The sequence below is a fragment of the Rhinatrema bivittatum genome, chromosome 2, assembly GCF_901001135.1.
Source record: "Rhinatrema bivittatum chromosome 2, aRhiBiv1.1, whole genome shotgun sequence".
Taxonomy (NCBI): Eukaryota; Metazoa; Chordata; class Amphibia; order Gymnophiona; family Rhinatrematidae; genus Rhinatrema; species Rhinatrema bivittatum.
The window spans coordinates 427,246,489-427,260,536 of record NC_042616.1 but is presented as its reverse complement, the minus strand read 5'-3'; the positions used below and the strand labels follow the sequence as shown (position 1 = coordinate 427,260,536).

At 48.3% G+C, this 14,048-nt stretch overlaps 1 protein-coding gene across 1 annotated transcript in view; it reads right to left on the bottom strand.

Annotated features, from left to right (window-relative positions):
* Positions 1-14,048, bottom strand: part of SREBF2 (sterol regulatory element binding transcription factor 2) — a 141,851-nt gene that overhangs the window by 70,657 nt on the left and 57,146 nt on the right. The window contains exons 7-9 of the mRNA XM_029590272.1: positions 8,588-8,769; positions 7,904-8,096; positions 614-795 (exon numbers count right to left, since the gene is read on the bottom strand). Coding sequence (XP_029446132.1) covers positions 614-795; positions 7,904-8,096; positions 8,588-8,769 — 557 coding nt within the window. The remainder of the gene's footprint in view (positions 1-613; positions 796-7,903; positions 8,097-8,587; positions 8,770-14,048) is intronic.

Here is a 14,048-nt window from a genome sequence, read left to right as displayed (position 1 = left end):
TCTGCTGGGGTGGAGTTTAGGGATGGTATATTACAGTGGCACACTGCATTGCTAAGCAGGTGACCAAGCTTGGCTTCAGTTCTGAGTGAGATACTGAACACAGTGAGCAGTTAGCCTGGCTCTTATGGTGAGAATGGATGGCTGATCAGAAAACAGCATTGATGGTAGTTCCCAAGGGAGAGGAATCATCATCATCTCTGCTGGTCACAAAAATACACTACAAAGATGGAGAACATGGAAAACATGCAAAGCCACCTGTGATGATGCTCTGATGAGAGACAGATAGAAAAGAGAAAAACAAACACTTGCAGAGGAAACCAGCAAACAATGCAATCTGTACTGAGGCACTCATGAAGCCCAGGCTAAAAACAGCTAGAATGGAAAAGCCAGCCCTTCCCTTATGGTTTAATTTTACTGTCCTTTTATTAATTATATTTTGTTTTTACATTGAAAACGTTTTTGTAAATTTTCTTCTGAGATATACCATGGTTGCTTTCTTTATGATGTTTTACACGTAAACCATTGTGATGTTTTTCGAACGACGGTATACAAAACTTTTTAAATAAATAAAATACATAAAAGGAGGAGAGGAGACGTGAGAGAAGGCCTTTACCCGAGCAAGGTCCATGTCTGCCTGCTTGCGGTGTCGCCAGAACTTTACAGAGGAGCGCGAGTGCAGGCGTGTGATGGGCTCCCCATGGATCAGCAGTTTCACAAATACACTCAGCATGATCATGACGTTCACAAGAAAGAGGAAAAGGGTGGGCAGCATCCAACTGAGCCAGCTTCCAGCACCTGTTGGAACAAGGTGGCACATAAAAGGAGGAGCCACAGACAAGACTAGCACCCAAAATGTCAGGGAGATTCTGAAACTGCAATCAGAACTGCCCAATCAGTCCAGAAAATATATAAAATACATTTAAAAATATATATATATTCACCAAGTGTAGTAGATATGCAAAGAATATAATCTAGCGTGTTTTTTCTTTTTGGATATTCTTCTTACACTATTTTTGCATGACTGCCATTTGTGTGTTTTTCTATACATATAGTTCCCTGTACGTACCAGGATCAGTCCAGGACACCTGGGTTGTGACTCCGCACCAGTAGATGGAGACAGATTAAAACTTGTGGGCGGAGCCATATATAAGCCCCTGTGCCAGTCACAGCCCCTCAGTCTTACTCTGTCTCCAGTAGATGGTGCATGTCCAGTCACAGCCCTGCCTGACCTGATTCTGGTGTTGGTGTTAGTCAGGTTTGAATTTTTTGGGCTAGGCTTTTTTGTTAGGCATAGCTGTTTATATACCAAATTGGGGTTTTTTTCTTTTAATCCCTTAGTCTCGGGTGCCCTGCCTCCCAGGGGAGTTGAGAGGTCCTGAGGGGACTACCCTCCCCCGGTTGAGGCCGCTGCCAGGGTTGAGGACCCGGCTGAGCTAGTGGCAGCGTCAGGGGTGACACCAGGGAGCCTGGTTCACTCACCCCTGCAGGAATAAGGGCTTTTCAGTACCAGGGACAGCGTTTTTGTTTGTAAAAAAAAAAAGTTTTTACTTTTGTTTTTGCGGCTCTCTGTTACCTGGCGTCGCCGCTCCGTTTTTGTCGGTGGGGGGGGCGTCATTGGCAGGGGGGAGGTCGCCGAATTGCGCTATTTGTTTATTTTTAATTTTTTAATTTTTGTGGTAATTTTTGCGCCGCGGCCCCGTTTTCTCCCGCGTTTTCGCCGGCATGCCGCGTGCTGCACAGTGCAGGGCCTGCGGCTCGGCGCGCGCGCGTCTTTCAAGGGACAGCCTTTGTTCAGCTTGCGTCCCGGGTGATGAGGGACCCTCGGCAGCGCCGTGGGGGGCTCGTTCCCGGGTCGCGCGTTCGCCGTCGCGCGGTGGTAGCTCCGCTGACAGGCCTCAGGATCTTTTCCCGGTTAGTGCGGGAGTGGCGGCCATCTTGGCCACCGGCCGGGAAATTTCGCGGGAAACGGTGGGGGCCTCTTCCTTTCCTCCTGCGCTTTCCCCACAGCGTGTCGCGGCGGGGGAGGTTCCCTCGGAGGGGCTTCGGTCCCGGGAGGCTTCCGAGAGTGATTCTTCGGATTCTGGTGATTTTTCTGAGGATTTTGTGCTGTTGCTGCGCAAAGTTCTCAAATGCAAGCGCATCCGGGGGAATGGCTCGCGTGCGGCCGACCACTGGTCCCCTCCACGGAAAAAGAAGTCTAGGAAGGGCGCGGAGATCGCCCACGGTGCGTCCCGGGGGAAGCGGCCTCCCAGGGGGGTGCCGCAGGAATCGGATCCCGAGGATTCCCCTGAGGATGATACGGAGTCCGCCGAGGAGCCCCTGACGGGGGCCGGGAAGGCAGCAGTGGATGGTACTGCACAGCCCATTGCAGAGAAAGCTGCACAGGCTGCAGAAGGGGATGACCCCAAGGTGGTACGGCTATTCCGCAGAGAGGAACTGGCACCTCTCATCCCGGCCATTCTCCATGAATTGGGAATTGAAGCTCCTCCGGTGGTGGTCCGCCAGGAGGCGAATATGGATCCTGTTCTTCTCGGCCTCACAGGACCGGCGGTTGCCTTCCCTTTTCATTTCTCGTCCACCGATATCCTTTTCAAAGAATGGGATACTCCGGAGTTAGGTTTGAAAGTCAGCAAGGCCATGGATAAACTCTATCCTTTACCGGAGGAGGCGCTGGAGCTCCTCCGACTTCCAAAAGTGGATTCGGCGGTGTCCGCTGTCACGAAGAGGTCTACCATCCCTGTCACGGGAGCGACGGCCCTCCGGGATATTCAAGACCGAAAGTTGGAGGTACAGCTCAAAAAGATTTTTGAGGTTTCCGCCTTGGGAGTTCGAGCTGCCATTTGCACGAACTTCGCTATGCGAGCTAGTCTGCGCTGGGCCCAGGTACTGCAGGCGAATGCAGATCTCTCTCCGGAGGAGGCTTACCAAGCAGATAGGTTGGAAGCAGCTATCGCATATGGGGCCGATGCGCTCCATGATCTTCTACGCACTTCAGCTAGATCCATGGTGGCAGCGGTGTCGGCACGCCGCCTCCTTTGGCTGCGCAACTGGGCGGCGGATGGTTTGTCCAAGGCTCACCTCGGGGCATTGCCCTTCAAAGGGAAATTGCTGTTTGGTAAGGAATTAGATGACTTGATGGTTTCCCTGGGTGAGAACCGAGCGTTTAGGCTGCCAGAGGATAGGACCCGGTCGCGCTCTTCGTTTTCTGGCAGAGCCCGTTTCCGGGGTCCCCGGAAGTCCAGGCCGCAAAGATCCACCGGACCTTCGTACAGGCCGGCCTCTTCTCGAAACACTCACTGGCAGCACTCCTTTCGGGGCAAACGCTTTGGCAGGCAAGGAGGAGCCCCGTCGGGTACGGGTTCCAAACCTTCGCAATGAAGTTCGGCCGGCCCATTCCTCGTCGCGCCCTCAGCACGCTGTCCCAAACGTGGGGGCGTGTCTATCCTTATTTCTCGAGGTATGGGCCAGCATGACGTCAGATCAGTGGGTCCTCGACGTGATAAGACACGGTTACGAGTTAGATTTTGCTCGCATCCCAGCGGACAAGTTCCTGGTCTCGCCTTGCAAGGATCCCAAGAAGAAGGCGGCAGTGCTAGACACCATCCGAAGACTAGAAAGCTTGGGGGCCATCTCTCCAGTTCCGGCCGATCAGTACGGCAAGGGCCGGTACTCCATTTACTTCATAGTTCCCAAGAAGGACGGCACTTTCCGACCCATACTGGATCTGAAAGGAGTCAACAGATGTCTTCGGGTCCCTCACTTCAAGATGGAAACCATTCGTTCGGTGATCGCGTCAGTGCGGCCAGGCGAATTCCTTGCGTCACTAGATCTCACAGAAGCATACCTTCATGTGGGCATCCAGCCAGCCTTCCAGCGGTTTCTGCGGTTTTGCATTCTGGGCAGACACTTCCAGTTCCGGGCTCTTCCGTTCGGCCTGGCGACAGCGCCTCGGACATTCACGAAAGTGATGGTGGTAGTGGCGGCGCACTTACGTCGGGAAGGCCTACTGGTTCACCCTTACCTCGACGACTGGCTGATTCGGGCGAAGTCAGAGAGCCTGTGTCGGCAAGCGGTATCCAGGGTGCTACAATTCTTGCAGTCCCTCGGCTGGGTGGTCAACTACAACAAGAGTCATCTGGAACCCACTCAGTCCTTGGAGTACCTTGGAGCCGTTTTCGACACAAAACGGGGCAGAGTGATTCTCTCTCAGGATCGGATATGCAAACTACAGTCTCAGGTACGACGACTTTTGTCTCAACACCGTCCGCGAGTCTGCGATTACCTGACAGTTCTCGGATCTATGGCCTCAACGCTGGCGTTAGTCCCTTGGGCGTTCGCTCACCTGCGGCCACTGCAGTCTTCATTGTTGTCCCGCTGGAAACCGATCTCAGAGGAATATTATCTTCCACTGCCTCTCGAGAATCAGGTGCGCTCCAGCCTGGGCTGGTGGCTGGATTCCAAACATCTCTCCTGTGGAGTATCTCTTCTTCTTCCCAACTGGACAGTGGTGACCACGGATGCCAGTCTTTCCGGTTGGGGTGCAGTTTGCCAAGAGAAATCGGTTCAGGGTCTATGGTCAGAAGATCAGACCCGGTGGTCTATCAACCGCCTAGAGTTCAGGGCGGTCCGTTTGGCATTGCAAGCTTTTCTACCCCTTGTACGAGGAAAGGCAATCCGAGTATTGTCGGACAACGCGACCACCGTGGCTTACATCAATCGCCAGGGAGGGACGAAAAGTCCTCAAGTAGCGGAGGAAGCATGTTCCTTGATGGCCTGGGCAGAGCGGCATCTCAGCGATCTCGCTGCGTCTCACATAGCAGGAGCCGACAATGTCCAGGCGGACTTCCTCAGCCGACACCACCTGGATCCCGGAGAGTGGGAGCTAGCGGAAGAAGCGTTTCTTCTCATTTGCAGGACTTGGGGAACGCCCCACATGGATCTCATGGCCACGTGGAACAACGCAAAGGCTCCGAGATTTTTCAGTCGACGCCGAGAAAGAGGAGCAGAAGGGGTCGACGTGTTAGCACTTCCCTGGCCGGCGGAGGTGCTACTGTATGTGTTCCCACCATGGCCCATGATCGGCAAGATACTGCGGCGCATAGAATTGCACCCGTCCAACGTGATCATGGTGGCGCCGGAGTGGCCGCGCCGTCCGTGGTTTGCGGACCTGGTCCAGTTGTCGGTAGCGGCACCCCTTCGTCTACAGGGGTTTCCGGGGCTCCTTCGTCAGGGTCCCGTCTGTTTGGAGGATGCGGATCACTACTGTCTCGCGGCATGGCTTTTGAGAGGTATCGGTTGAAGCAAAAAGGTTACTCGGACGCGGTAGTTGCTACGTTGCTGAGATCCAGAAAACAATCCACGTCTCTGGCTTATGTTCGAGTCTGGGTAGTCTTTGAGGAGTGGTGCGTGGAGCGGGGTCTTAGTCCCACTTCCACTGCTATTCCCGATATTTTGGCTTTTCTCCAGGCTGGGCTGGCCAAAGGCTTAGCGTGCAGTTCCCTACGGGTCCAAGTTGCGGCGCTTGGTTGTTTGCGTGGTAAGATTCGGGGAGTCTCCCTGGCTCTCCACCCGGATATCTCCCGTTTCCTTCGGGGGGCGAAACACCTCCGTCCTCCTTTGCGGCTCCCTTGTCCTTCTTGGAACCTCAACTGGGTGCTCTCGTCCTTATGCTCAGCTCCTTTTGAGCCTCTGAAGCATTCTACGATCAAAGATCTCACGTTAAAGACTGTATTCCTGGTAGCCATTGCTTCGGCTCGCCGGATTTCTGAGTTGCAAGCTCTATCCTGCAGAGAGCCCTTTTTGCGCTTTTCCGATTCAGGGGTTTCCTTGCGGACCGTTCCCTCTTTCTTGCCTAAGGTCGTATCGGCTTTTCATTTGAATCAATCGATTGAACTTCCCGCTTTCGCGGTTGGTGATTCTTCCAACCCGAAGTTGAGGGATTTGAGAAAACTAGATGTGCGAAGGTCTCTTCTTCGCTATCTAGACGTCACAAATTCTTTTCGTTTAACAGATCATCTGTTTGTGTTGACGTCGGGTCCGAAGAAAGGTTCTGCGGCGTCCCGCACAACGATCGCCCGTTGGCTCAAGGAGGCCATTGCTTCCGCGTACATTCTGCGCGGTAAAACACCGCCAGTGGGTCTTCGAGCTCATTCGACAAGATCTCATGCGGCGTCCTGGGCGGAATCTTCTCAGGTTTCGCCTCAAGAGATTTGCAGGGCGGCTACCTGGAAATCGTTGCATACCTTCATTAAACATTACCGATTGGATGTTCAAGCTACTGATGCTGGGGGATTTGGAGAGAGGGTACTCCGAGCGGGACTCTCTGCTTCCCACCCTCGATAACTTAGCTCTGGTACATCCCAGGTGTCCTGGACTGATCCTGGTACGTACAGGGAAAGGAAAATTAGTTTCTTACCTGATAATTTTCGTTCCTGTAGTACCAAGGATCAGTCCAGGATCCCGCCCGCAGTGTGGCGCTATAGTAATGGAGAGTCCGCTCATTGTTGTTTTTTAATACGCTGACCCCTTCTTTTGTTCGCTCTCCCGGTTGGAGAGTCTGTTTTCCTGTAGGGGTGTTGGAGTTATTTTACTTAGTAAGTTTCTATGGTTAGCTATGTTGGCTTTTGGATTTTTCTACTTTGACATTACGTATGACTGAGGGGCTGTGACTGGCACAGGGGCTTATATATGGCTCCGCCCACAAGTTTTAATCTGTCTCCATCTACTGGTGCGGAGTCACAACCCAGGTGTCCTGGACTGATCCTTGGTACTACAGGAACGAAAATTATCAGGTAAGAAACTAATTTTCCTAAACATTACAAAGAATGATCCAATTGTTACAAATTGGATCATTCTTCATAATGTTGACATTCTGTTGTTAAAAAGTGTTGTGAATGGATTGGTCTTTTAATTTATGTATTGCTATTTAATATATTTAAGTAACATTTTTGTAAAAAAACATTTTAAAATAATGTACTGTGTGAAAATTTTTTTTCTATATATTTATAATTTGGGAGTTGGCATATATGCAAAGAATATAATCTAGCATAAGTGTTTTCTTTTTGTACACCCCCCCACCCCCCAAAGATTTGATAACAAGTGGTGACTGTACTCTGTGGCCTGTCAGTGCTACTGCAGCTTAATACCCAAATACAGCTACTGTGAAAAATCTAAACAGACCAGGCCAGAGGGCAACCAGCAGGAGGGAGGGAAGCAGCAGCAAGGGATCAGCTCAACTGAAAGGATGAGTGAGACAGAATGACACGTTTGGCCACAAGATGCTAATTATAAATGGAGTTGAGTGTTTTTCTTCTCAAGTTCCTTTATATAGGAAAATTGGTTCTTACCTGCTAATTTTCGTTCCTGTAATACAGCAGATCATTCCAGACCATCTGCTGGTAGGGAAACACAACCCACTGGTCTGGAATGATCTGAGTATGTACAGGAAACATGGTTTTCAGATCCAGACCTAGACAAGCCCAACAGGTCTGGCTTTTAGGTTGCCCACAATGAATATTCATAAGAATCTTGGGAAAGAGAGAAAGTAAGAACTGGGGATTGGACCTTCGGAAATGCTGCGTGCTCCCAGAACATTTCCAATCCTGTTGACAGGAAATGGACCACATGTTTCCTACACTGTGAAGTTTTCATATTATTAAAACCTGTCATTAACAATAGGCATTCCTCTAGCTAGCATATATTGGTGAGCCCAAGAAACAGATCCATTTGGGGCAAGGACCAGATTTAAAAACAAAGGCTTTTAAAAGTTTCAATGAACACTGCACAACCAATAATCAGCCCCGGTGCCCTACACCACTCACACAGAGCACCTTGCGTAGCCTCTCATCCTAAAATCAAGCACTTGCTCTTCTCCAAACCCTTCTGTTTTTGTCAGTTTCCATACCTGGCATTTCAAGTCCTAGTATGGTCCTTCCAGAACTATGCCGGGCGGGGATCTCGGGGTGAGGATCCCTCCCCCCCTGCAGGAGGGAGGTTAAGGGATTGAAGGACAGGCAGAGAAACGTGAGGAAGCACAGCAGTATTCGGGAGCGGTCCAGCATGCCCAAGGTTGCAGGCGAGTCAGGCTCATCTTTCACCTTCAGGGAGGGAGGGAGGGAGGGAGGGGGAGGAGTTAGATTAAGAAAAAGAATCATCATAAGAAAGACTCATCCATTTTAATGTTAAATTAAAGCCGCATAATATGTTCTGAACAAATAAGCTTAACTGACACACAGTTTTTGACACTAAATTGTTACCTTTCTATGATGGCACATGGTTAATTTGTAATCTATACCACTCATATTTTTCGTTAACGTGCCTTTTTGTAAACCGTTGTGATGGTTATCTAACTCAACGACGGTACAGAAGAGTTCTCAAATAAATAAATAAATAAATACAATTCAAGTGAATAAGAGGATGCAGGCAAAAATAAGTGCAACCCTCCACCCCCACCCCACCCCCCCAATACACACAAAGAATAGCATACCCCAATGCAGCCCTTAGGCCAAAACTTTTACTCACCCTTGATCTGGGGTTTCCCCCATAAGCACAAAATGGGAGAAAGCCCTTGTTAAAGCAGAACTCATACCTTCTCATCATCTAGAAGGGGGCTTGCTGGCTCTGAATCGATGGAGTAAGGGGAGAAGCCTGCTGGGGACCCAGGGTCCGAGGAGGGCGGAGACATGATCAGCACGTTTTGGTGGAAATCATTCATCTTCATATCAATTTCTGGGTCCACCAGGCTGCTGAGGTCTATCCCCTTGAGGAGTTCTGTAACAGACATCATAACAGCATGAGAAGAGGTGCTCCGCTTCAGGGGCTCTCTTCCCCATACTCTGCTGTAAAAGAACGCTGGCTACAGAGCCTCTGGCAGCAAACTTTCACACAAAAATAGCAGAAAACGCCACTTTTAACCATGTTTTAGAAAGAAACTGAAGAAAACATCAGATAGTACAGGGTAACCAGTGATGACACCACCACATAGGGTATAGCAAAAGTAAAGAAAATGGTAAGAAACAGGCAATCGCTTCCAAACCAAAAGAAAAGAAATGTCGGTGAAACAAAGATAAGACAAGGAAACAATTAAGAAGATCCACAGGCAGGACGTGTGCGGTGCTGCCATGTTAAGATTCCGGGTCAGCTCCAGAAATAGACTCCTGCTTCACTCGAGCAGCAGACAGCGCCAAGCAACAATTCCACTTCTTGATCATTTGGGCGCACGTGGCTCCAGGCCCCATAAAAAGCCAAGATCCATGTCCCCTGGGCAAGGGTTTCTATGACTGCTGCTCCAATGCTAAGGCTAAAAGCAGGAAAGGGGAAAAGAAGGAAGAAGAAAATACTGAATCACCATGAACAATGCTCATGGTGCCTTGGGAAAGGAAATTTGGTTCTTTCCTGCTAATTTTCGTTCCTGTAGTACCACGGATCAGTCCAGACTCCTGGGTTTTGCTCCCCTTCCAGCAGATGGAGACTGAGAAAGTTTCACAGACACTGCTTGATAAGCCCTGGTGCCATCTGCAGTTCCTCAGTATTGATCTGTACCCAAGCAAAAAAAATCACTTGCAAAAACTTGTAAAACTTTGAATAAAAATATGTATTTCTTAACTTCAGAAGGGTGCCAAAAAGATCACAGCTAAGCAGGGGACTCTCTGGGCGGGTTCTGAATTGATCCGTGGTACTACAGGAATGAAAATTAGCAGGTAAGAACCAATTTTCCTTTTCCTGTACATACCCGGATTAGTCCAGACTCCTGGGATGTACCAAAACTCCCTAGTCAGGATGGGACCTGGAGAGTCCTGCTCGCCAAACACTCTCGCTGAAAGAATGAGTCTCCGGATCCTGGATGTCTATGCAGTAACGTCGGGAAAAAGTATGGAGTGCCTTCCAAGTGGCCGCCCGACATAATTCTTGTGGTGATACCAACTGAGCCTCCGCCCACGAGGCTGCACGTGACAGAGTAGAATGAGCTCTTAAACCGAAGAATATCATGGGGGGGCAAGATGGCGGCGTGAGCCAGGTCCGTTTAGAAGCACTCTCCCTTTTGCTGTTTCCTTAAAGATGCCTCCTAAAAGAAAAGGGAAGGTTCGTGTCTACCCCCCCCCCGATACCTCTTTCCCTACCAGGCAGCACTTAATAACATCTTATACACCTGGAATGGCAACGTTTGAGGGGGTATGCGGCCCCGGTGCGATTGACGATGAGGGAGCGGCGCAGAATGGTGTCATTGTTGCAACCACGGGAGGTGGGGGCCAGAGTGGAGGGATGCCGCTGTTGTCTTCGCTCCCTCCTTGCTCACCGGAGGCTTCTGGATCCTGCTGTTCTTGTCCCCGTGTCTACACAGACAGAGTTTGGGAGCCTGTGGGGGAGCCGTGGCAGTGCAGGTGAGAGCCATTCCAGAAGCAGTTTCTTCTCTTTCTGGATATGTAGGTGAGCCTTTTCATCTCCCATCCAAGCCAGCTGTAGTTACTCTTGAGGCATTGTGGGACCTAGTAGTGGGATTTGGTTGTTCCCTGAGATACCATCATACTAAATTGGAAAATCTTATTACCAAGCTACAATCACTTGAAGCTAAAGTTGACGGTCAAATTAACGTGTTTAAATCTCAACTAGAGACTATGGAGTCTTCTGTTTCTAAGACTCAAGCTTGTAATACGAAAGTGATTAAATGTCTTGGCAATGTCTCTTACAAGATAGAACATGTGGAGAGCTATACAAAGCATCTAAACCTACGCTTCTTGAATTTTCCTAAGGTGGTGGGGGAAGACCCCTACCATATCTTGAAAAATTATTTCCTGGACATACTTAAATTTGAAGCTGGGAAAACTCCTTGTAATAGTAAAATGTTTTTCTTGCCGGTTTCAGCTAAGGAGAGATCTCTTCAAGAAAATCGTCCTGAGATGATGGAAAATTTGACTCAATTCCTAGAAGATTCTTCGGCTGAGATTTATGAATGTGCTACTCTTTCAGTCTCATTTGTTTCTGAACAGGAATTAAGTGAGGTTATGAAAAAATATTTTAAGAATATTGCAGCCCTTTTTCATAGTCAGGAAGTCCGTATTTATCCGGACTTTGCTCGTATTACATAGGAAAGGAGACGTGATTTTCTTGCGCTAAGGCCGCAGATAATATCTCTGGGGTTCTCCTTTGTATTAAGATACCCATGAAAATTTATCATACGTTCTCAGAGTGAATGTTTGATTTTGTTTCACCACCTCCGTCTGCTGGAGACAGAGAAATACTGAAGGGATGCAGGAGGCACACCAGGTTAAGTGAGGTTGCCTTTCAAGTTTTTCTCTGTCTCCACCTGCTGGAAGGGAGGTATAATCCATGGTTTGGGTACTGATCTGGGTACGTACAGGGAATTGGTTTTGTTTTCTTCCTGAACATCTTAAATCCCTTATTAATTCCAGGAACATAACTATTTTGTCTCCTGGTAGTATCTAGGTTGGAAGATCCTTAAGGAATGTGTTGCCATGTCCACGTTAAGCCTGTTTCTTTTAAGGTACTATCTTGTTTATTTATTTAAAATCTTTTCTATACTGTCACTAAGTTAAATACCATTGAAACGGTTTACAAGTTGGCACATAAATTAAGGTGATTGAGTGCGTACTATAGTACATTCTAACAGGTGCCGCAAAAAGGTTCGGTTACAATATATCAAAAGAACAAGCAATCAATTGAAAAGTGAAGTAGGTCATGTCCAGGTGTGCCTTTATGGTACTAATCACTGGTAAAATTCTTATTCTCTGTATTTTACAATTATGTTTGTGGTGATATAGCATTGCAAATTCTGAGAGTAGTGCAGTGTGTTGGTGCTCTTCTGCCTATTCCTGTATTTTTTCTATTCTCCGGTCTCTTTATAGTATGCTTATTTAAAAAGCCATGTGTTTAAACTTTTCTTAAAGGTTTTGAGATCGTTTTGTAATCTGATCTCTACCGGCATTGCGTTCCAGAGGGTGGGGCCTGCAAAGGATAGAGCCCTCTCTCTCACTTGTGTTAGTCTTGCTGTCTTTACTGAAGGAATGGTTAAGAGTGCTTTATTCGTTGAACGAAGGTTTCTGTGTGGGACGTGTACTCTTAGTGCTGTGTTTAACCAGTCAGCTTTTTCATCATGCATTAGTTTATGTATGGTACATAAGGCTTTGTATTTTATTCTTTGCTCAATGGGTAACCAACGTAACTCTGCTAGGGTTTCAGTTATATGGTCTCTCCTTTTTCCGGTTAGTATTCTAGCTGCTGTGTTTTGAAGTATTTGTAGGGGTTTTAGAGTTGTACTTGGGAGTCCTAGTAAAAGTGCATTACAGTAGTCCGTGCTGGACAAAACTAGAGCCTGAAGTACTGTTCTGAAATTAGTTGGTGTTAGTAGTGGTTTTAGTTTTCTGAGGATCATGAGTTTTGCATAGCCTTCTTTTACTTTTAGCGATATGTGTTTTAGATTTATTTCTGGGTCCATTATTATTCCAAGGTTCCGTACTTTTATCTCCTTTATGTCTGCCGCCCCCCCCCCCCACCCAAGGTATTACCTATTTGGAAAAATGTTATATCAGGAATGGATTTCCTTTTTGATTATTTCTTTCTTTTCTGGATATGTCATTGTTGTTTTCTATAAGTAAGGGTTTTCCTGCTTGTATTTGTTGAAAATTAATAAAAATAAAATAAAAAAAAGAATGAGCCCTTAAACAGTCAGACACCTGATGGCCCTTGAGAATATAGGCTGACCCAATAGATAACGCAGCCACTTCAGAGCTACCAATATGACATCCCCAGATGCTGCTCTATCCTGTGCAAGATCTTCTCCACCAGAGGCCACGAGGGAAATACGTAAAGGAGAACCCCCCAAGGCCAAGGAACCACTGGAGCGTTGACTCCCTTGGCTCTGTAGTCTCATCTGCAGCAGAAAAAGCACGGCGCCTTTGTATTGTGGCGAGACGCCAACAAATCTACGTGGGCAACCCCACCTCTCATGAATGAGCTGCATCGCCGACTCTGACAATTCCCATTCGCCCGGATCTAAAAGACTGCGACTTAGAAAATCCACCTGGATATTTTCGCTTCCTGCAATATGAGAGGCCGCTATCTGGATCAAGTGGGCCTCCGCCTAGAGAATTAACTCCAGAGCCTCCTGGGCTACAAGTTGGCTCTTGGTTCTGCCAAGATTGATATAATCCACGGTTGTCGCATTGTCTGACAAGATTCTGACTGAGTGACCTTGGACCAACTGAAGAAAGGGCAGCAACGCTAATCGCACTGCCCCGGTTTCCAAGCGATTGATCGACCAGGAGAGTTTCTCAGCCGACCAAATACCCTGAGCTAACTGATGCTGGCAAACTGCCCCCCAACCAGATAGACTGGTGTCGATAGTGATGATTCAATTCGGTACCTATAGGTCGACCCCCCCGAAGAAGGTGAGAGGCTTCGAGCCACCAAGAGACACTGTCTCACGTAGGGGCATCCAGCGATATTGGCTGATGAAAGGCTTCCGACAGCGGATTCCGTTGTGTTAACAGAGCCTTCTGTAACAGTCTCATATGCGCAAAGGACCAAGGAACCAACTCGAGGGTGGAGGCCATGGATCCCAGAACCTGTAAAAAACAAACAAAAAAAAAAAAACAAAAAACCCCAGGCTCTAGGTACCCGCAATGTCAAGAAGCTGCGAACCTGCGCTTGCAATATGCACGCTCTCTCTTCCGTCAGGTACACCTTGCCCACACCCGTGTCGAACCGGGTTCCCAAATACTCAAGACTCTGTGACAGGTTGAGATGGCGAAATTCACCACCCAGCCTAGAGATTGTAGGAGCTGAATCACCTTCCGGACCACTACGTGACAACTGGACTCCAACTTTGCCCTTATGAGCCAATCGTCCAGATAAGGATGAACCATGAATCTCAGATAATGCTGATGGTCCCGACACCTCAGTCAGATCCAATGAAGCTAGAAACTCCCAACTGCGAACCACCAACAACTGATTCTTAACGTCCCCCAAGAACTGGAGGATGGTGACCCCTTTAGAAGTTTAAAGCAAAACCAATAGCTTGAATCCAACTGACA